Below are 19,660 nucleotides of genomic sequence, written 5' to 3' on the forward strand. Positions count from 1 at the left end.
GATGGCACCGGAAACCAAGAAGGACAAGGCTCCTAAGAAGGTCAACCTGTTGGACGACAGCGACTCGGACAGCGAAGATGGAGGGGCAGACATCGCGGCGCCGACGCTGAAGGTCAACGAGGAGTACGCCAAGCGCTTCGAGCACAACAAAAAGCGCGAGGAGATGCACAGACGTATGTTCAACCCAATTGTTTCTGTTTCTGGGATATCATGAGGAGCAGCATTCTAACAATAGCGGCTATCACACAGTCGAGGAAAAGTTCAAGAAGCCCGGCAAAGGCAAGCAGGCCGGCGACGACTCCGACTCTGACGGCGACTCGTCCTCCTCAGACGAGACCGAAGACGAAGAAGGCTTCCTCGCGACGGAGGACCTGGACGCCCAGATCTCCGCCACCCTCAGCGCGATCAAGAACAAGGACCCCCGCGTCCTCGACAAGAACTTTTCCTTCTTCCCAGAGGCTGCCGCCGGCGCCGCCGGTGCCGCCGGTGCCGCCGGCGAGGCCACGCTCTCCAAGACGAAGAAGGAGAAGCCCATGTTCCTCAAGGACTACCACCGCGAAAAGATCCTCGCAGGCGGCGTCGGCGCCTCGGACGACGAGGACGACGACGCACCCGCCCCGCCGCAGACGTACAACCAGGAGCAGGACGCCCTCAAGAAGTCCATCATCTCGGAGATCAACAAGGCGGCCGACGGCGGGCCCGAAGACGACGACGAGGGCGAGGACTTTGTCAAGCGGAAACCGGGACAAAAGGTCGCCAAGGTGGCAGACGGCCCCGCCGTCGACGGCGTGCACCCGGCCCGCGCGGCGCAGGTGAACAAGAAGACCAAGAAGCAAATCACCGAAGACGACATCAAAAACGCCGACCGCGACCCGGAGCTCTTCCTGTCAAACTTCATGGCGGCCCGCGCCTGGACCGAGGGCGGCGAACACAACTGGAAGGCCTTCGACTCGGACGAGGGCGAGGGCGACGAGGGCGAGCTCTACGACAAGTTCGAGGAGGCCTACAACCTCCGCTTCGAGGACCCGGCCAAATCGAACGCCGCGCTCAAGACGTACTCGCGCGAGATTGTCAGCGCCCGCTCCGTCCGCAAAGAGGCCGCCACGTCGCGCCGCAAGCAGCGCGACGCCGAGCGCGAGAGGAAGGAGGCCGAGAAGGCGGAGCGCAGAGAAGAAAAGGCCAGGCTGCGCAGGCTCAAGCTCGAGGAGGCCGAGGAGAAGCTCAAGAAGATCAAGCACGCCGCCGGGCTGCGGGGCGAGGAGCTCAAGGACGACGAGTGGCTGCGCTTCCTGAACGACGCGTGGGACGACGACCGGTGGGAGGGCGAGATGAAGCGCCGGTTCGGCGAGGCGTACTACGCCGAGGTCGAGGGCGGCGCCGAGTCGGACGACGACGAGGACGCGGCGGAAGACGGCAAGACGAAGAAGAAGAAGAGCAAGCCCAGGAAGCCCAAGTGGGACGACGACATCGACATCAACGACATCATCCCCGACTTCAAGGACGACGCGGAAAACCCGCAAATCACGCTCTCCGACGACGAAGGAGCAGCAGCAGCAGCCTCAGACGACGACGCAGCCTCAGACTCGGACTCCCGCCCCTCCAAAAAGCGCAAAACCACAAAAGACGTCAAAAAAGACCGCCTCTCGGCCAAGAAGGCAGCAAAGCTCCAGCGCGCCAAGCTCGAAGCCCTCGTCGACGCCAAAATGGACCTCGACGTGGACGTCCCAGGCGCATCCTCCTCCCACAAGTCCGCCACCGAAGCCGCGGCCGCCAACGAGGTCCCCGCCTTCCGCTACCGCGAGACCTCCCCGCAGGCCTTCGGCATGACGGCCCGCGACATCCTCCTCGCGCCCTCGGACGCGGCGCTCAACAGCTTCGCCGGCCTCAAGAAGCTCGCCACCTTCCGCGACCAGGACAAGAAGCGCAAGGACAAGAAGCGGCTGGGCAAGAAGGCGAGGCTCAGGCAGTGGCGGCGGGAGCACTTCGGGGAGGAGTACGAGAGGACGGGGCCGACGTTCGGGCTGGAGGACGCGGAGGTCAAGGAGAAGAAGGGGCGCAAGAGGGGTGCGAAGCGCGCCGCGCAGGAGAAGCGCGAGGGCGGTGGGGAGGGAGACGAGGACGTCGAGGATGGCGGTGCCGCGCTTGACGGCGGGAAGAAGCGGAAGAGGTCTAGGGGGAAGAAGAAGGCTGACGAGAGTGTTGCCGCGGAGTGAGTAGAGGAGAGGAAGAAACTTGTGGTGTTGTTTCATGTCGTTGTTTGCATAGAAAGGATTCGTTCGGGTACAGAAAAGAGAAAAGTAGTAGTAGTAGTTCATTTAGACCACAACGATACCATGTACAGATTTGGATCTCCCGGTTGTAAGTTTCACACCAAAAGTTATCTAGTTGAGGGGGGACATTATAGTTTGCAGATATTTTCCTTGATATTTTTGCATCAAGAGTTTCGGTGGTGGTATCTCACAAGAAGAAAATGTGCAAGAATCAATCGCTAGCCAAGACCGCATGAGATTTTGTCTCCTCCCCCCCCCCCCCCCCCCCCCCCTTCTCCCCGTCCATGTTCCCGTGCCATGCCATGCCCATCCGTCTTTTTTTTCCCTTCATATACGTCATAAATTTGGAAAAAGAAAATGGAGAAGACGATTCTCCGAGACAAGATGTACAATGCAAAGTTAATACAATGCTTCAGAGGGTTGACAAGACACCTTCTACAACAAAGCTCATCGCGCTCCGTGATGCAACCCGCTGCCAAACATGTTGCCGAACCCGTCAATATTCATACCCATGTCCTGCCCGATCTCCGGCGGCTCCATGTTGAACGGCATGAACCACGCCGTCGACGCCTCCTGGCCTCCGAACCCCATACCCTCCCCGTGTCCGTGGCCGGGCCCGCCCATGCCATTGGGACCGCCGCGCGAGGGACGCGAGCGGGCCCCGTCTCTGTGCGCTCTCGGTGCGCTGTGGGCGCTACTCGGCATGCCGTCCCAGTCGATGCCGTCAAAGTGGCTCATGTTGCCCTGTTCCATGGAGTACCCGCCAAACACGAGCTGCCGGTCCAGGGGCTGCAAGATGCCGTTCTGTTGATTCATCGACATGTTGAGCAAGTCGGGAGAGAAGAATGACGGTGTGCCCGGGTGGTGGTGCCCGTACTGGCTGACGGCGATGGGACTGATGGGAGATAGGGCGTGGTAGTTGGAGCCTTGCGAATGCGGCACGGTCAGGGGATTGAAGCTGGTCGGTCCGCTTGTCTGGCCGCCGAGCGAGCCTTGCTGCATGCCTCTCTGTTGTCGCATGCGGGCACTCAGTTGCTCTTGCGCCGTGGCAGCAACGTTCTCGGTGGAGAGTGGTTCCAGTTGGCTTCCATCTGCTCGCATGCCCGGAGTGCCGAGTTTCTTCCCGACGAAAGACTTGCGCTTGAGCGGGTTTGGCCTTGACGAATTGCCTTCTGTGCTGCGAGGTGGCGACAAACTCGTAAAGTATTCCTCCACGGTGTGTAATTCTGGCTTCTGCTCCAACACGGCGTCGTCGCCCTTCTCCTTCTTCTTCGTAGATGCTGGGTCGGAAAAGTCGGATTGTGAAACGCCGTGGGGATATCGGTCGAACCAGTCGCCGTACTGGAAGATGGGGGAAGCCGTTGACGTCTCCTTTGCCGAATTGCCCTGTCTGGCGGCATCGGCGTATGTCCTGTATTGCTCACGGAGGTTCTCAGACATGTAGTGGAACATGCCCCAATACCTCTTCATCTTTGAAAGAAACTTGACATTGGTCGCCAGGTTTCGTTTCGACGCTGCCTCGACAGCAGGATTGCCAGAGAAGATGCCGAGTATGTGGATCGTCCCAGACGAAAAGGCGCAATAGCCGACAAAGGGGGCAGTCACCATGTGAGACTCGGCGTCTTTGAGAACCTCGGAAATCCTGTTGGCGGCTGCAAACGTCTTGTCGCCTGCCTTGGCGACAAACTCCCGAGGAACGCCTTGAGCAGCGGGGCTGTTTGGCGTTGAAACGGCAACTCGGTTGAGGAAGAGAACGTTTTGCTGCATCGCGATGTGGAGGAACAAGAATTGGTTCGCCATCTTTTCCGTATCGTGGAGCGCGACGTTCTCGGGTGAGTAACGAAGAAATTCTGGGAGGTTGTCGAGCAGGTCTTCGGACTGCTGCAACAACTTGGTGTACTCGGATTCGGGGCTCCAGATGGGATGGGGGTCGAGCTCCTTTCCTCCTTGGTTCAGATAGTTGATGACTCTACCCCAGAGAGAGATGGTCTTGATCATGTGAGCGGCAACGCCCATGTTCTCTTTCGCATCGGCCATTTGACCATCCTCAGCAGACACGGGATGAGGGACCTTGCCCTTGAGGGTTTCCGTCGGGGCTGGCATATCGAGCTGGAAGTATTTTTCTTTGATCGGTAGCGGAATTTCAATCGTCTCTTCCCTCACAAAGGTAGGTCGTTCGGTACCGGAGGAGTTGAACCGGTCCATGAGAAAGCATGCCCACATTGTCCGGCGCCGGATCTCGCGGTCGATGAAACTCAGCTGCGATGCTCCGCTGCGATTCAGGGGATCGTGGTCCAAGTCTTTGTGAAGTTGTAGAGCAAAGGCCATGCGGATTGCTTGGCCTCCTAAAGCCCAGCTCCTACCGCCATGGCACGTCCCAAACTCGTGAAGGCCGAGGATAAGTAGACACGTCAGGATCGTGATGTTGGGCCACTCATATCGCCTGGTGCAGATGTCCCGGGCATGCGACGCCCACTCCTCGCCACGGAGAAAGTTTGGTGATGAGTTGTTGAGTTTCGGGTGGCTGGAAAAGCGGGCGGCTATCGCGCAAACGGACAGTACGAGTACTGGCGGAAGCGTGCCAGCTCTGCGTGTCCAAAGTCAGCAGTTGAATCATGAGTACATTCTCACGAGAGAAGACATACCTGAGTTTTCTCATGTAGCTGGGCTTGTGGAGCAGGTGGTATGCTTGGCCGTAAATGTTCTCGAAAAATACCTCGGCTAAATGTTCCTGGATTTCCTTGGACGGAAGTGCATCGAGCCCCTCCAGGAAGAGCTTGTTCTCCTCCGCTTCCTGCGCTTGCAACGACAAGTTCTTGTTTGGCGTTTCAATTCTTGTCTTGGCCGGCGCTTTTGCCCAGTGGTCGAGATCCTGACCAAATGCTTCGTCGGCAACTCGCTTCTTAGAGTTGGCTTTAGCTGCGGGGAGTGATCCCGGAATTGCCGGTTTAACCACGGCTCGGGTCAGCGAGGCCGCATTGGAGTCTTGTTCGTTTTTCGGCACAATTTTGATGATGCGCTCCTCCATGCGCTTCAGTCGCTTGTCCAACATGGCCATGTAGTCGGTCCTGGGCGCGGCTTTCCTGGTTGTCACCTTGTACACACAGGGAATCCGTGATCGAAGGCAATGCTTGCACGCCGGCTTTTCTCCCGAGCATCGAATCTTTTTACGTCGGCATGCGATGCACGCTAGAGGAAGTCGCTTTCGTTCTTTGCCGGCCTTGGTCTTCAACTCGCTCCATGCGGGCGTCTGGTCTGTCTTGTCGTCCTTGGATTTGCCGCCCAGGTCGGACCCGTTGCCGGCGATTTGCGTAGGTAGGCCAAACTCATCGGCACCGGCATCCTCGAGTGGATTGTGCTCGGCGTGGCCGCTGTCCTGGCTGCCATCTTCCGAGGTAATGATGCTATGGCGGCGCTGGTTCATGGCCTGCGCAAAACCGACAGGCATGACTGTTATTGAGTTTTGGCGGCCACCGATGGAGGAGACGGAGGGGCGATGCGAGGTCGGGAACATGTCGGCAGCGTGATCTGGTTCGCCGAGGAACATCATTGCGCTTTGGTCGTCCAGCGGGTTCGGTGGGAAAGAAAAGTCGTCGGCAAAATGGGAGGCATCGACGACGCTGTGGTTCGCGCTGTTGGACCGCATACCGTCATTTGGGGTTCCAGAGGAGAAGGGTTGGTGGGAGGCTGAGGAAGTGGTTATATGAGAATGAGCGCCGGGCGAGTCGAGAGCGTGGGCATGAGGGTGCTGCTGCGAATATTCGAGACTGACAGCTCTGAGTTGTTGGCTTTGGAGCTGCTGCAGGCTAGATGACATTGCCCTTTGTCATGCACGAATCAAGGGGATGATCAACGGAGAGGCGACAGTGGAAGAAGACGGTGCCGAGCGAGCTGGCAAGCTGGCTCCCCGCACAACGCCGGCGCTGAGGACGGCGTTCGTCCCTGTCCCTGTTTATGCCTTTGGACCGCGGTCACCGGTGTAAGTGTGAGTTGGAGCAGTGGGGGAAGAGGGTCACAGCGGTCGCAAGGAAGAGGCACCAGGCGGCGGAAAGACTCTGTGGTGATGGCTGGTATTGATGTCGAGGCCGAGTAATAATCAATCAGGTCGCGTGCGCACGTCTTGGCTGTCGGTGATGAAGATGTTGTCGTGCCGTCTAGTGTTCTCGAGAGGATAAGAAGGGGAATGTTCCACAAAGCTGGCGACAGTAGCACAAAGTTAAGAAAGAACCGGGACTGGAAGGCTGGAAGGGTGGGCGGGGGGCGGAGAGGAGAAGAGGCGTCCGGTCGAGATTTGTCGGAGAAGAGGAACTCTGACTCGGCCACTCATCGAGCAGCAAATAGAGAATAAAAAAATAAAACAAAAAATCCTCCTACCAGAGACACAGAGGGGCGCAAGACTGGGTCTAGGTCTAGGTCAAGGTCCAGGTCTACCTAGGTGGTCAAGGGCAAAAAAAACCAAACCAAACCAGCGGAGCAGATTTATGATGCTCACTGCTCAGAGAGGAGAAAGATGGGTGATGGGGAATGTCGCCGGCTTGTTCGTGCAGCAAAAACTGGGGTTGGGGAGGGACGGCCGGGCGGGGAGGGGGAGGGGGGGCGTCGCACAGAGAATGGAAGGATGTAAAGGGGGGGTGTGGTAATCGGCGACCTGTGATTGCTTGGAAGGGCCGCGGATGCACCAATCCAAGTGGGCGCAGCTGTGGAGTTGCAGGTTGCAGGCGTATACTGCGTAGTCCACTGCCAGGCGCGGGGGGCGTAGGTACACGGCGTGCAGGTGGGAGAAGAGTTGGAGACCTTTTTTTTTTCCCACACTTCTTCTTGAACTTCTCAGCACCGCTGCACCGCACCTCAACTTGCAGGGGGGGGGGGGGCTCAAGCAATGGGGGATCGGAAGCGTTTTCGGCGGTCAAATTGTGGGGTGCCGTGGGTGCGTGGATGCTTCGCTGGAACACGGCCGGGGGGAGTTAGGCGGGTGACGCTGTGGCGGTCGTCGAGGTCACTTGAGATGTGCGTCTGTCGTCTGCGTCTGCTTCTGCGTCCGCTTCTGCTTCTGCGTCTACGCCTGCGCTTTCTTTAGTATCTATCCATAAGGTAGGTATGTAGGTATTTGATTTTTGCGAAGTGCACACTCAATGCAGCCAAGGTGCTCTCTGTAGGCTCGGCAAGTGCCGCACTCACTCACCTCTGGACTTTCTCTCTCTCCTACCCTCTTCTAACCTAGGTATTTCGCATGCGATAGTACTTTGGTGGCGTGTTCAACCGAGGCTTTCCCCGTCTGTCCAATTCGCTGGCAAATAAGGTTCTGCTGTTGTTGCTCCTTCTGGAATCTGGTCAGGGGATGTCTCTTGGGCCTGCTGCTTGTTGATGCTGACAGAATGCTCACAGCGGTGCTGACTGTTCCAACAATGGGGTCTCGCTCTCAGGCACGGCCCAAGGAAAGAATAGAGATCCCCGTCGTCCTCCACGGTGGGGCTGTGTGTGTGTCTCTCTCTCTCCAGGTTTGATTGTGGGCTCTCTTGCCTCGTCTCGTGATTTCCAGATGAGGGACCAGATGCCCAGAAACCTTATGTACACAATAAGGTAATCCAGCCGCAGACCATGTATCTGCACGAACTCAACCTCTCTCTGGTAACTCCTCTTGTGGCTTCTCGGGCTGCCCAGGTGTTGTTGCTGTGGAATTGCAGAGTGGAGAGGACGGATACTTTGCCATGTACCAGCACTAGAGGCTTGCGGTGGCTGTGGCTTTGACCGTGGGAAGGTTTGTTCCGCCCTTTCACACTGAGACTCGGCGACAAAGTGTTGGTTTGGATCAAGTCGCAAAGGCGAGCTAGCATAACCGAGAACAATAAACTGCAAAAAGTGTGACGTGTGCAAAGATGTGCGGGCGATGCCTTCAAGATCTGCCAAGCTTTTCCAAGCGCGCAGGAGATATCCGTCACGCCGTACAGAGTAGACGAGGTATCAGTACTCGTCCCAACCCAGTTGAGAGTGGGCGTGGGGCTTTATAAAAATCGTTCGAGGTTCGGATAGAGAGGCTGCATAAACAGACATAAACACAAAGTCGGAGCCAACTCCATCGAAATACAACGTATCTAAGATGGTACAAACATCATACAGCCAGAACTGAGCTTCACTTACAAACCACACAACACCTACACTGCCAGCTTCAACAAGCCCAGTCCCTGCAACCCGACTCAGGTGTCTCATATCTTCATATGCCTGTATGGAAAGAGGAGGGTTTGGAAGCTCCGGGAGGGTGAACAGGACAAAAGTGGGAGATAGACCGAGGTTCCATATCGAGGTCGGACTTTTTTTTTTTGCCAGATATGAAGGGCGCGCGGCAACAAAAAAAAGAAAGGCACAACCCAGCTTGTCTCTTCCATAGTAAAAACACGCCCACCACTATGGTGATACCTGAGAAATAGACTTCCACCGTCAAGTCCCTGAAGTCGGCCTGGACGTTACATTCAGCGGCCCAACGACAATCATGTCTGGTTGTATGATCGATACCACGATTCACTGTAGCCAACGAACGCATCGATCGGAGTCCATTTGACTCAACGTCCACGGCAAGAGACAGTTGATATCATTGAGCTGTTTGCGATCCTCGTAAGCACACTTGTCGGACCGCGTTCGGTCAGCAGTTAATCCTCCACTCGCCCTCTTCGGCCATGAACAGACCCAAATTGATCCTCGCGTCTCTACGACCCGTCTTCGATGGTTGGGTTCTCGCCGACTCTGGTCTAGCACTCTAGATAGCTAGCTAGGGCTGCCCTTGGTCTTTGGTGGTGACCGCTGCAGATGAAAGGTTCTCCAGTGCCATCCCAGCCCAAGACCCACGATGGCAGTGCGAACAGATGTGGATGCCTTCACCATCACAAAGTGGGTGGGAGCCGGGGGGCACTGGGCATCCACGCCAGAATGTGGACCAAGAAGTCGAAGGGGTGGTGGCCATGGGGCATGCGCCTAATCAGGGATGAATCGGGGGGATCAAGTGGGAGAGCCGGAAGCCCAGTGTGATCCGCAACCAGAGGCAACTTCCGAGACTCTCCCGGTGCGAGTGGGTACCTATGCGCCGTGCCCAGACTAAAATACTTTTGTACGAGGATGCCATGATATTCTGGTGAGCCGTTGACATTGACCAATTTCTGTCGAGTCTGTAAAGACATGGGTTTCGAATTAAAGCCAGAGAGACCGAGTTCGACTGTGCGCTTCTCCGTGGTGTGGCATATGTTGTTGAGGCGCGGGCGGGGAATAAGCGTTCCGGGTGCCAAACGTGTGTACATAGAACCCAGAGGTCCGCCGTTGCATTTGGTGGCATGCCGTGGTCTATCCAGACATATTCTTGGCCATCGGTTCGGTATGAGTACTACAGCCGCATTCCAGCAGCGAGCTAGAAAGAACACCAACGTTTGGCGAAGAAACGGGATAGGCACTCGCCGTTCTATGAATGGTGCATCGACGATATCGCAAACACCATCCCATCCTACGAGGCAATAGCAGGTGATCTTGCGGCCATGTGTGTCCGCCGCAGAGAGGCATTCCAAGAGGCATCATGAAAGGTGGTTGGCCGCCTGCGGCTGATCCCCTGTAACCCTACTACGGTGCTACCGTGTTTGGCGCCTCAGATATGTGGTGGAATCTCATCCTCATCACGTCAGTGTCTACCGAGTACTGCGTACACCGTTGCTTGTGTTGCATCTCAGCAAAGTGCCAAAGAAGGCCGCCGTCAACCTGCCATGGCCTACCTGGTCGGCCGTGGGTTCCACCAGGAACGGCCACAGCAGGGCGGCAGCGGCCAAGGGACCCCGGAGACGGACCAGGAGCCAGCACTGCAAGCCTGCATCGGTTTGGCCTTGATCCGTGTTTGTTCCGGCTGGCCCAGACCACCCTGCAGCCCTGGTGCCTCGCCTGCTGCAGATTCACAGTCAAGTGTGGTGGATTCTCGTCGACGACGACCGGATCTGTACGGGATGGCGCCCCGATTGCGACCCCTGTAGCCAGCACTTCTTGTTTGGACAAGACTTGAATCGAACTCTGACAATACCTGGCGAAGGGGGGAAAAGTACGAAGCCTCTAAAGAGCCACTAGCTCGGGTTTCAGCGGCGCCAACGGAATGGGGCGTACGGATAGGCGTCGGTAGGCGGGCAGGCATATCATCTTGAGCTGGTTGTTTGGTTTGGCCGAAGTTGGATCGTGGGGACTACCTAGCACATTGAGGCACATTGCGACCTCGAAGCGTAGCATCTGAGAAACCCCGTACATGATTGCTTGATTCTTCTTGGGGACGTGTGGATTCGAATCCAGCATTGCTGAGATTGAACATCTAAATTCGAGATGGAACCCAAGGGTGATCTTCCTGAGGGCCGGGGGGGTTCAGGTGGTGTAGAGGACGTCATTCGGCCAAATCAGGGATGGGGTAGCTTCAGGCCCTCCTAAAGCGCTGTGTATGGTCACGAAGGGTCGGCGTTGCCAGCAGGTTGAGATATGAATCTCCGATAAGGGCAGCTGCAAGAAAGAATAGAAGTCCTGATGGCTAATGGCTGAAGTCTGAAGTTTGTCTGAGGTCTGAAGAACCGTTCGCTCCTGAGCCAACGAGGGCGAGGATGAGGCGTACCGATTTCATCAGAGTGGCGGATCGTCTGGAGCGGTCGAAATTCGGGGTTGACAAGACAAGTTGGAGAAGAGGACCGGATGGGGATGGAGCAGGTAGATCGTGATAATATCTGAGCGTTGATAGGAGGGATGAATTTTGGTGGAGGTCTGTGAGGGTTGGGGTGTCTGTGTTTGTCTGTCACTCTGTCTGCACGACAGCGACGAAGTGGTGGGAGTGGAAGTGGTAGCGGGAGTGTGGAGGGCAGACGCTAGCAGAGCAGGGCAGACCTGAGCCCAATTGGAAGGACCCACCGTACCTTGGCTATACCGCAGTATGTTCCCTTCTACCTTAGGAGGTCGTGTACCGACCCCTCCAAGCCCCTTCGCCATCTTGTTTTGGGAAGAGGACGATGTGGCTGGCACGGCTGGTAGTCGAAACACTATACTACGGAAGACGATTTGCACATTGAGGTAATGGGGAGGGTACGGAGTACTGGGGCTTGATTATTATTGCTGATGTAAGAGACGCCATGTGGAGAGTCAGAGGCGTGTCTACGCAGTAACTCTGCGGATTCACGACCTCAGTCTAAGAAGTAAGGTACCTACCACGGCACTGTGGCACCTGAGCGTTACTTGGAGAAGGTCTGGCCTGGGCTGTGAGGGTGGCGATTGAAGGGTGTCTAGCCTTGAGATTCCAAGCGTAAGGTAGGTAGCTTGCCCGCATTGTTATTGTTCCGCGTGGAAAGCACGAAGGTGGAAGGGTCCTGGCAACACAAAGAAGACGGCGTGGATGGGATGGGAATTCGAGCCACACATGCCAAGATGACAATTCTGAGACCTCCACGTTCAGGAGTCCCGGGAAACAGGTCAACAAGTCAGGAACAGGCCCAGACTCAAAGTCTAGCAAAAGTCCTTGGCACTCATCACATTTCTTTGGTCTCTTCATCTCAGAGTTCAACCACATCTGGAATCCGCATGACCCTTCCATTCATCTATCCAGGTCAACATTCAAAACGGGACTGTAGCCTGTAGGTCGATGGTTTCCCAAGCTCTTCATTTGCAAAGCTCCACGATACCGCAGCAGACTAGCAGTGCTGTATCGCTACACTACATGACTTCCTACTAGGATTCCGGTATCCATAGGTCCTGAAGATCACTGCGGATAACAAGGTGCCGCAGAACATTACTCCATACACTAACATGAATTTTTCAAGCCACACGATCAGTGAATGATCAACAGCGACGTATCTGGAGATGGCTACCTCACATTTGAGCCCCGGCTTGTGCTTTGTGCCTTGACCCCAGCAGAAGCCACTTGCTGTACTACGGAACTCATCCCGGTGAGTGAAGGTTCGTGGCTCGGGGACCAGTCCGGGCCCTATCACCAGACAAGGTAAAGGCTCTCGAGCTACAGCTTAACGGCGCAATTACGTGACGCTGCCAGACTACCTTAGCCAACCGTGCAAGCCGTCAAGCCATCAAAACCCTGAGCTATTCTATTCTGTTCAGTCAAATGACATAGCTTTGCGGTCGTAGAAGCTCCGAGTTGATAGGAAGGAAATTCCGCATTGACATTCCGTATCATCGGCGATAGGGTTTAATTGGAGTGGAGGGCTTGTGCTGGAGTCGTCACGAGAACGGAAGTATTGGTATCCGTTGACGTTGGACGATTCTCCAATACCTTACGGTACGTTCCTGGGTCTCGCAAACTGACATCTCGCATTGTCCTGAATGTCGGCCAAATATCAGAAATCGTTCGACTTTCATTGCACAAGGTAGACTAGCACTCGGGGCAGGCATAACCAATACCACCCCCCATTCGACGGTCGATGATTGACCAGTGCGTAGGACAAGGGGCTGCACCAAGATCGAAACAGAGCACGCTTAATTCCCCCACAACGAAGTACCTGCTTAGAAAGGATGACCTCAGGCACTAAGGGACCGAACCCAGACGAAAGGTATCTTGATTTACAGACTTCCAAGTGTACTCCATACGTGCTTGACATCTCAGATAAAGGTACTTGGCTACGTATAGAGAACCCGTAGAGGGAAAGAGTATCAGTACCTGACAAGCTGAGATGATGCTCGTATCCACTTCAACAAGCCCATCTCGCCTTTGCAACATTTCCAAGGTCGGGGCTTCCAGAAGTCTTCAGTACCTTAATGAACTTCGACGCTTTCGCCATCGGACTGCAAAGCAGTATGACCCCTATCAGGCACCTTAGAGGCTTTTCTCTCCTCACTATTGACGCATCTCATGCCTTGGGACAGCTTGTGTCTGGATGTTCTGACTCTGCTACTACTGCATTCACATTCCGACCTTCTAGGTCCGCTAAAACAACGCGGTTCACCTTTCCCCAGCTCCGGCTTGTGGAATTCCGACCTGGAAATGAATAATGTTAGCAGCTAGAGGAAAACCTCGTTCCACAATAACCTGCCTTAGTGTGCACCGGCTTCAGATGAGCTGCATTCACATGGCGACTTCCCTACGTGCGTGCGTGCTACCTTTCTACCTTACACTACTTGCCCCCCTCCGTGCCCCTCCAACCTCAACCTAAACTACGCCGCATCTTGGGCTGCAAGATCATCATCGCCCAGCGTCAACGATTCGTCTACCGGCTTTTCTCCACATCAGCCTCCTGAACATCTCTCCTTTCATCGACTGTAGTCCGACTTCTCCCTCTCAGCCCCGCTCCGGTTTGCTTTGACCGACGACGGAAATCGATGTTGTCTTCCTCTTCAGGGACTACATTCCAGGTACAGGGACGAGCAAAACCTCCCATGATGTTGGCGACTACATCCCTGGCGCAGCCCCTGAACGACAATCGAGCTTGTCCTTGACGCCGTCTTGGATCGACTTGTCGAGAAGAGTTTGACACGCCGCCAGCCAGACCATCAAAATGTCAGTCGCAACTCAAGTGGGAACCGCCGTTGACACGCCACGCCACGCCTACCTATTCTTAACTTCGTTCCAAGTCCCCTTCGAGAAAGGCCGACTTCAGATGAGAGCTGGAGCCCCAATCATGCCCTTCCACCACCGAGAGCTTCCTGGGATCGACACATTCTCAACCTCATCAGCGTCGAGGCGGCACAACTACACTGGGATTGCCCCCAGAGTTGCTCCGGTTTCATACCCACCCTCCGTGCTCGAGACCTGCCTTAACGCTACTGTGTTAAGCCTTCCATCCCTCCCCGGAACCCCCTGACGACTTCCATGGTTGACTTCTTCGTCCTCCTCCCGGCGATGACGACTTGCTGATGCGGCCTGTCTCGAGAAATCGCGCCGCCCAGGCGGTCCAGCTGAGACCTCTGGATTCCGCCAGATGCCAGCTACTTGATGCCAGCAAACGGTATAGATTAGACGGAACAGAGTTAAACAAGACAGTGTATCCCAGGCAAGTACGCGACCTCTTCTCGTTCTTATTCCGTCGTGCTAATGTATCATCACCGATACTAGCGCTCCCGGCGCCAATCACATCATCCTTACAAGCCGGATTGTCGAACTTCAGAGCCACCACAATCTGCCCAAGATTGAACAACATTTGTCGACCAGAAGAGCCAACTACGAAGATGCTGTCGTAGGGTTCTCGCAAGCTCTGACAGGATTGTCCGGGTGGACGACAAGCCCCATGCTTGCTCACCTGTCACCGTCGTCCGTCATCTCGGAGGGCTGACGGCGACAAACCCTCGTCAACGTCGCATCCACAGGCATTACAACCTTGCTCTGGCTCACCCAAGATGCCAACCATTACAGATACAGGCTGAACCATGGCGGTACTCTTCTACGGAGTACTTCTCGACTGTAGCATACCGACAACTCATCAGGTCAACAATCTTCCGACACTACGAGTGGTTTTTACTTGGCGTGTTCGTGTTCCATCTGCCCGTACCCCCTCCTTCGAGGTGACAGTGTTGATCTCATCAAAAGGAATAGGCACGTACCTCGAAGCTTTCCTCGCAAATCTCATCTCGTTGCGTAGTGTACGGCAACATTGCACACATCCCCCGCGCGCCCCAGTCTCTGTCTTTCCCCGACCGCCCTGCTCCTTGTCGATGCTTGGGTAAATACATGACTGGCTATGCAATCTGCGTGCCGTCGGCGAGAAATGCTCATCAATCAAGGATGCCACGGCCTGTGTGGTCACATATGGATCGAGCGATGTACGTCTACTGCGTATATGCAAGCCCGTTCTTCTCCACGAACCCCCGCCGGATGATCTCCATCGCCTCCCCCCTTCCTGACACCTCGCAAAGGGACAATCACCAAACCCTTGTCATGCTTATCCGTGATACCTAGGTACTAGCAGCTATGGCTGGCCAGACTTTTTTTCTTTTTTTCCTTTTCACGCCATGGTGGACCCTTTGCCGTTACTGATGAACCCTGTTCCTCAGTAGTGACGCAGCGCAACCAAGCATCCGCGTAGCCGATGAAGGATTTCGAGCTGTATTAGCCTGTGAGTGGGACAAGCTTTAAAAGGACGATAGTTATGAACGTGCCGACGAAAACCAGGTTGGCGCATTCTTCCGAGAGACTACTACGGCACGCGAGGAACCAAGCGTGGTGTGTTGATATGTGTAACACGGACCGATATGCTTAGATTTCGGAACAAGATACCACGGAGTGCGCACACGGCTGCTTCATGGTCGCCAAAAGGGGTCGGCGTGTGCCACGTACGCCTTCGCGAACTTACGCTTCGGGTCACATCGCGACTTTAGACGGACTTGAGCCGAGCGTACCGTAGAAGGAGAAAAACTGCTCAGGCGTAACGTAACACGTATATCATCTCACGGAACGATGCAGCTGTCAAACACGAGGATGAAGCAGGTTGTTTGGCTCGGAGGAGACGTGTTTGGGGTCGATCAGCCAAGTATACGCCTCGCAAGAGACACACCGAGTTGAGGCAGGGAGAATCTTTACACGTCCCGTTGGCTTACACAGTAGACAGTGGGAGGAGACGAATAGGAAGCACAAAGAGCCTTGCAGCACTCACTTATGGTTGGGCAATCTGTCGCTAAGGTCCTATTGGTTATAGGTGTTTTTTTAGGCGACCGTTGCACACAGTTTACGCAGTACGATCCCGCCTGATAATTGACTTTGGAAGACGGGACGATCTCAGCTCCGGAGACCAAATGTGGTCCCCGACGGACAACATGTTCAGGGCCGCATCCCGTCAGACGCTGAGCAGCGACATTGACCACGTCCGTACTGGAGGAGAAAACGACGCGTAGGGACCTCGGGGTGATTATGTTTTCCTACGATGTATGTCGTCGGCGGCGGAACCCGCAAGGAACTGTCTCCCATGAGACCTCGTTAGCGTCCACGTTGTTCGGTCATACGCACCTAGACGGGGCGAAGTATGAAGAGCACAGATTCGGAAGGGTAAGAAGCTCCAAAGATGCCTTTGAGTCTTGAGAATGAGGCCCCAGCTGGCCTTACTAAGTCCTTAGCGATGATCCCAAACGGTCTTCGTCCCGGAGCCAGATAATCAAGATACCTTGCAGGCTTACATGACCTAGAAAACAGTCAGTTGCCATTGGTTTTCCTCGGCTCGCCCTACCAGTAGACGCAATACAACGAATGCAATGGCACTAACGGCGCATGTTCTCGGCGCAATCTGGAGTGTTCAAGCGTGCACCTGCCGCCCGGTGATCCGGCCGCCCGACGGAAGAATCCACTCTTCACCCTTATTACTGGCGAATTATCATCACGGCTCCCTGTCGGCACCGTGCCTTTCCTTTACCTGCCTAGGTGGGCGCCTTAGCTAACCGTGAGGTAAGGATACAGGTAAGGATATGCGACGTTTCGATACCAGCCTGGGAAACAGACTTTTGCTGCACGCCCCCCTTTCCTTCATTACTGTGTATTGTGGCATGTACCGCCGTATATCCCACCCCTCCCGGGGATATTCTCCACTCTCTCTTCATCCAATTCCCTGTCATTCCCATTTTTCTCCCGCGCAAGCCCCCCCGTCACTCAATCCCAGCGGACCCACCTCCGTCCGCACGTCCAAAGATACGACTGGCTCTTCACATCAACGCCACAACCACGGCCCTACGCCTCGATCTGCACTACTAACGATGAGAGACAAGGCTCCGAATCCCTCCTTGCAGCTCGGGCTGGTGGGCTGAAGGAAGGGGTTGACAGGCGTGACAGGCTTCGGAGGGAGGCGGAGACGAAGCAAGGCGACTGGGCCTTCAAGTCTCGGATTCTCAAAAGATGGACGCCAGGCCACCAGCTTTGACTCTACAGCCTTGTCCACAGCCGCAGCCCTTCGGTCTTGCATCCGAAGAGGGCTAGCAAAGATCGCCCGGAGGATGAATTAAGATGATGTTCAAAATCACTGTGAGACTAGTCAGGACCAGGAGGGCTTGTTGCTAATTTTTGAACAGAACGCCTTTCTTTCTTCCCTTTCCATCCGCCATCTTGCCTTTCTCCTTTGGGAAATGAGCGTCTCACGCGCTTCGAGAGGTGCAGGCATACGGATACAGATAGACGACGCTCAGACGCGTTCTCTCCCGTATCCGTACATCCTTCTTCATCTGTCTCTGCCCTCATACCGCGGAGACGCCGTTAGATGTACCCGATGTACTAGGCTCGGAACGCAGGGCCTTGGGGCCGCGCCAGCCTATGGAAGGCCTCATCTCATCATTACGAGCTGGGTCCGAGGGAGGCGGCGCAACGTTTTCCCCCTCATGGACCATACCGGTATTGATATAGCATCCATCGAGTAGACCTCCCGCGTCTGCCCAGCCCAAGCGGCAGCATGGCTCCCCCCGAGATCCTGCCCGCGTAACGGTCGTCCCTCATCGGCCCGTCTGCAACTTCATCTCGAGACCCGTCGACCCGTCTTCGCAGGGATTCTGTTTGTCAAAGGGACGAGCTCGATGTCTTCGGAGAGAGCGAGTGCTCGTATTTTCCGGTTCCTATGTAGAGAGGCCACCAGTCCAGGAGGTCTTCTGAACAGGATCACTTGCGGGAAAGCCAATGACCAGACAAGACGATTCGATCCGACCCCTTAATGCTCGCTCCGTTTTGACGTGCTCGTCCACGTCATTCCAAACAAAGCAGATTCCGAGAGATGCCCGTTGTTCCCAGAGACAGGAATAGAGTCATCGGCGCAGAGGTTCGCTTCTCTGGGTCCTCCAATGGCAGGATGAGGCGGGCCTCTCTCTCCTCCCTCATCTGACCTCGTCGTTGCTCTATCGACGGTGGAGGCATCGCATCCGAGTCGTGGTTCCTACCCCTCCACCACCATCAACCTGTACATCTCATCTTTCAAGTACGGTAGTCAGGAATAGAAGCGGGAACATCGGCCGTTCCGTTTCGTGAGGTTGAGGAGGGGAGGGGAGTGTGGCATAGCCTCCTCGCAGCATCCAACTTCATCGATGAAAAGAATATTGGTCCATGACGTTGTAAAACATAGTTACACACCACCACGGATCCCAAGATCTGGGTATCCCATCGCGGGATCTAAGGTAGAGTTTAAGAATAGAAAGAAAAAAACTCCGTTCGGTCATCCCGTCTTCCCGATCCAGGCTCCCGGGACGCAAACTTCTGGGACGCGACACACTTCTCTGAGACTAAAGGGAGAAAGAAGGTATCCAATCGTGGAGCGTAGTCTATAGAGCGAGGTGAATGCTTGATACACGCGAGCGCCTTGCACCCTTCACGAGCCTGTCTTTTGCGTGAGGGGGCTTGTGATAGGCAATGCTATAGATATTCGACTCTCATTATTCCCTACTTCCTATCGAAACCTCGTTTACCTCCTAGATGTGAGATGCGTTCAGCCCAAGGCGAGAGGGATGCGAGCTTCGTTCGGTGCTCCTTCGGGATGGGCCACGTCTGCGTTTGTCGACACCATGCTTGCCGGTATCGAAGCCGTCTAGAAGCTGCCCGGGGATCCGGTTCGCTAGTCCATCCAAAAGGCGGACGAAGAATAGTAAACAAGACTTGGTCCATGTCCCCTTTCTTCCCGTCCCGAAGCTTTCTCACGCTTACTCACGCTTCACCTCCCTCCCCCTTTTCCCCGGGAACGTAGTCAAGAGGCCGTGAGAAGCTCATTCATCCCGGACCGTGAATAGAATCAAGACATGAGATGCTCAACATCACCACTCAACACGGGACGAGCACCATCCATACCCCTCCCACCCCCCACCCCCTTTTCCCCCGTCGTGGAGGTTTCATGAGACCATCTCCATGTGCCGTCCTCCCTCGGAGACATTTCGGGGATCAATACCAAAAGACAACGGTAAAGAGATACGGGACAAAGAGAAGAAGAAGGGTGCAAAGGATACACAAGCATATCATCCCCGTCAAGCCGGGCATGTCCGATTCGGACCTATTCTCGTCTCCCTACCCGTGTCCATCCAAGCAATCGTACGTCAACATTGGCATCAACATCACGACACATACCCCAATCTCCCAGGACAACCCGTCGTATACCACGGCCGAGTTCAGGATCCATCCTCCCCTCTCTCCTCCCTTTCCCGGTTCCTACTTCTTCATCTCGCTCTACGTCCACTCTCCTCCCACTTCCCTCGCAACCCCCTGCCCTCTACATCACCCAAGGAACATTCTCTTCACCGCAATCCCAAGAAACAAGATTACAAAAGACGACACGGCGACAATAACCAGACGAGGTCCAATATCGCGAGTGACAGTATAGATCAAGAACCCCCCCAAAAACAACACCCACCATGTTCACCCCTTTCCTCCTCGCCCAAAACCTCACCTTCCCTTGCCTTCCCCAAGTCTTCCCTGGCCATTCACATCGATCCCCTCCATGGCATCCTAC

General features: G+C 55.3%; 6 protein-coding genes across 6 annotated transcripts; 2 read left to right on the forward strand and 4 right to left on the reverse strand.

Moving 5' to 3' along the window:
• Position 1: 1 nt before the first annotated feature.
• Positions 2–2,213, forward strand: CLUP02_03325 (KRI1-like family protein; the record flags this gene model as incomplete). Its single annotated transcript, XM_049282348.1, has 2 exons — positions 2–173; positions 250–2,213. The coding sequence occupies 2 exons, from the start codon at positions 2–4 to the stop codon at positions 2,211–2,213; spliced, it is 2,136 nt and encodes a 711-aa protein (XP_049139491.1).
• A 504-nt stretch (positions 2,214–2,717) lies between these two features.
• CLUP02_03326 (fungal specific transcription factor domain-containing protein) lies at positions 2,718–6,087 on the reverse strand (the record flags this gene model as incomplete). Its single annotated transcript, XM_049282349.1, has 2 exons — positions 2,718–4,857; positions 4,916–6,087. 2 exons carry the CDS (start codon positions 6,085–6,087, stop codon positions 2,718–2,720), a joined length of 3,312 nt encoding a protein of 1,103 aa, XP_049139492.1.
• Positions 6,088–6,486: 399 nt separating this feature from the next.
• Positions 6,487–6,597, reverse strand: CLUP02_03327 (uncharacterized protein; the record flags this gene model as incomplete). The annotated part of the gene is made up of 1 exon (XM_049282350.1): positions 6,487–6,597. One exon carries the CDS (start codon positions 6,595–6,597, stop codon positions 6,487–6,489), a length of 111 nt encoding a protein of 36 aa, XP_049139493.1.
• Positions 6,598–10,014: 3,417 nt separating this feature from the next.
• CLUP02_03328 (uncharacterized protein) lies at positions 10,015–10,425 on the reverse strand (the record flags this gene model as incomplete). Its single annotated transcript, XM_049282351.1, has 1 exon — positions 10,015–10,425. One exon carries the CDS (start codon positions 10,423–10,425, stop codon positions 10,015–10,017), a length of 411 nt encoding a protein of 136 aa, XP_049139494.1.
• Positions 10,426–10,895: 470 nt separating this feature from the next.
• Positions 10,896–11,255, reverse strand: CLUP02_03329 (uncharacterized protein; the record flags this gene model as incomplete). Its single annotated transcript, XM_049282352.1, has 1 exon — positions 10,896–11,255. The coding sequence occupies one exon, from the start codon at positions 11,253–11,255 to the stop codon at positions 10,896–10,898; it is 360 nt and encodes a 119-aa protein (XP_049139495.1).
• Positions 11,256–12,094: 839 nt separating this feature from the next.
• CLUP02_03330 (uncharacterized protein) lies at positions 12,095–18,752 on the forward strand (the record flags this gene model as incomplete). Its single annotated transcript, XM_049282353.1, has 29 exons — positions 12,095–12,205; positions 12,265–12,296; positions 12,502–12,640; positions 12,714–12,882; positions 12,970–13,235; positions 13,309–13,529; positions 13,609–13,725; positions 13,753–14,037; positions 14,141–14,251; positions 14,323–14,517; positions 14,574–14,736; positions 14,800–15,151; positions 15,269–15,319; positions 15,376–15,536; positions 15,667–15,711; positions 15,771–15,861; positions 15,928–16,090; positions 16,181–16,220; positions 16,394–16,425; positions 16,495–16,591; positions 16,679–16,985; positions 17,020–17,140; positions 17,219–17,593; positions 17,645–17,769; positions 17,831–17,953; positions 18,025–18,153; positions 18,237–18,266; positions 18,402–18,463; positions 18,540–18,752. The coding sequence occupies 29 exons, from the start codon at positions 12,095–12,097 to the stop codon at positions 18,750–18,752; spliced, it is 4,326 nt and encodes a 1,441-aa protein (XP_049139496.1).
• Positions 18,753–19,660: the final 908 nt, after the last annotated feature.

The sequence above is a fragment of the Colletotrichum lupini genome, chromosome 2, assembly GCF_023278565.1.
Source record: "Colletotrichum lupini chromosome 2, complete sequence".
Lineage (NCBI taxonomy): Eukaryota > Fungi > Ascomycota > Sordariomycetes > Glomerellales > Glomerellaceae > Colletotrichum > Colletotrichum lupini.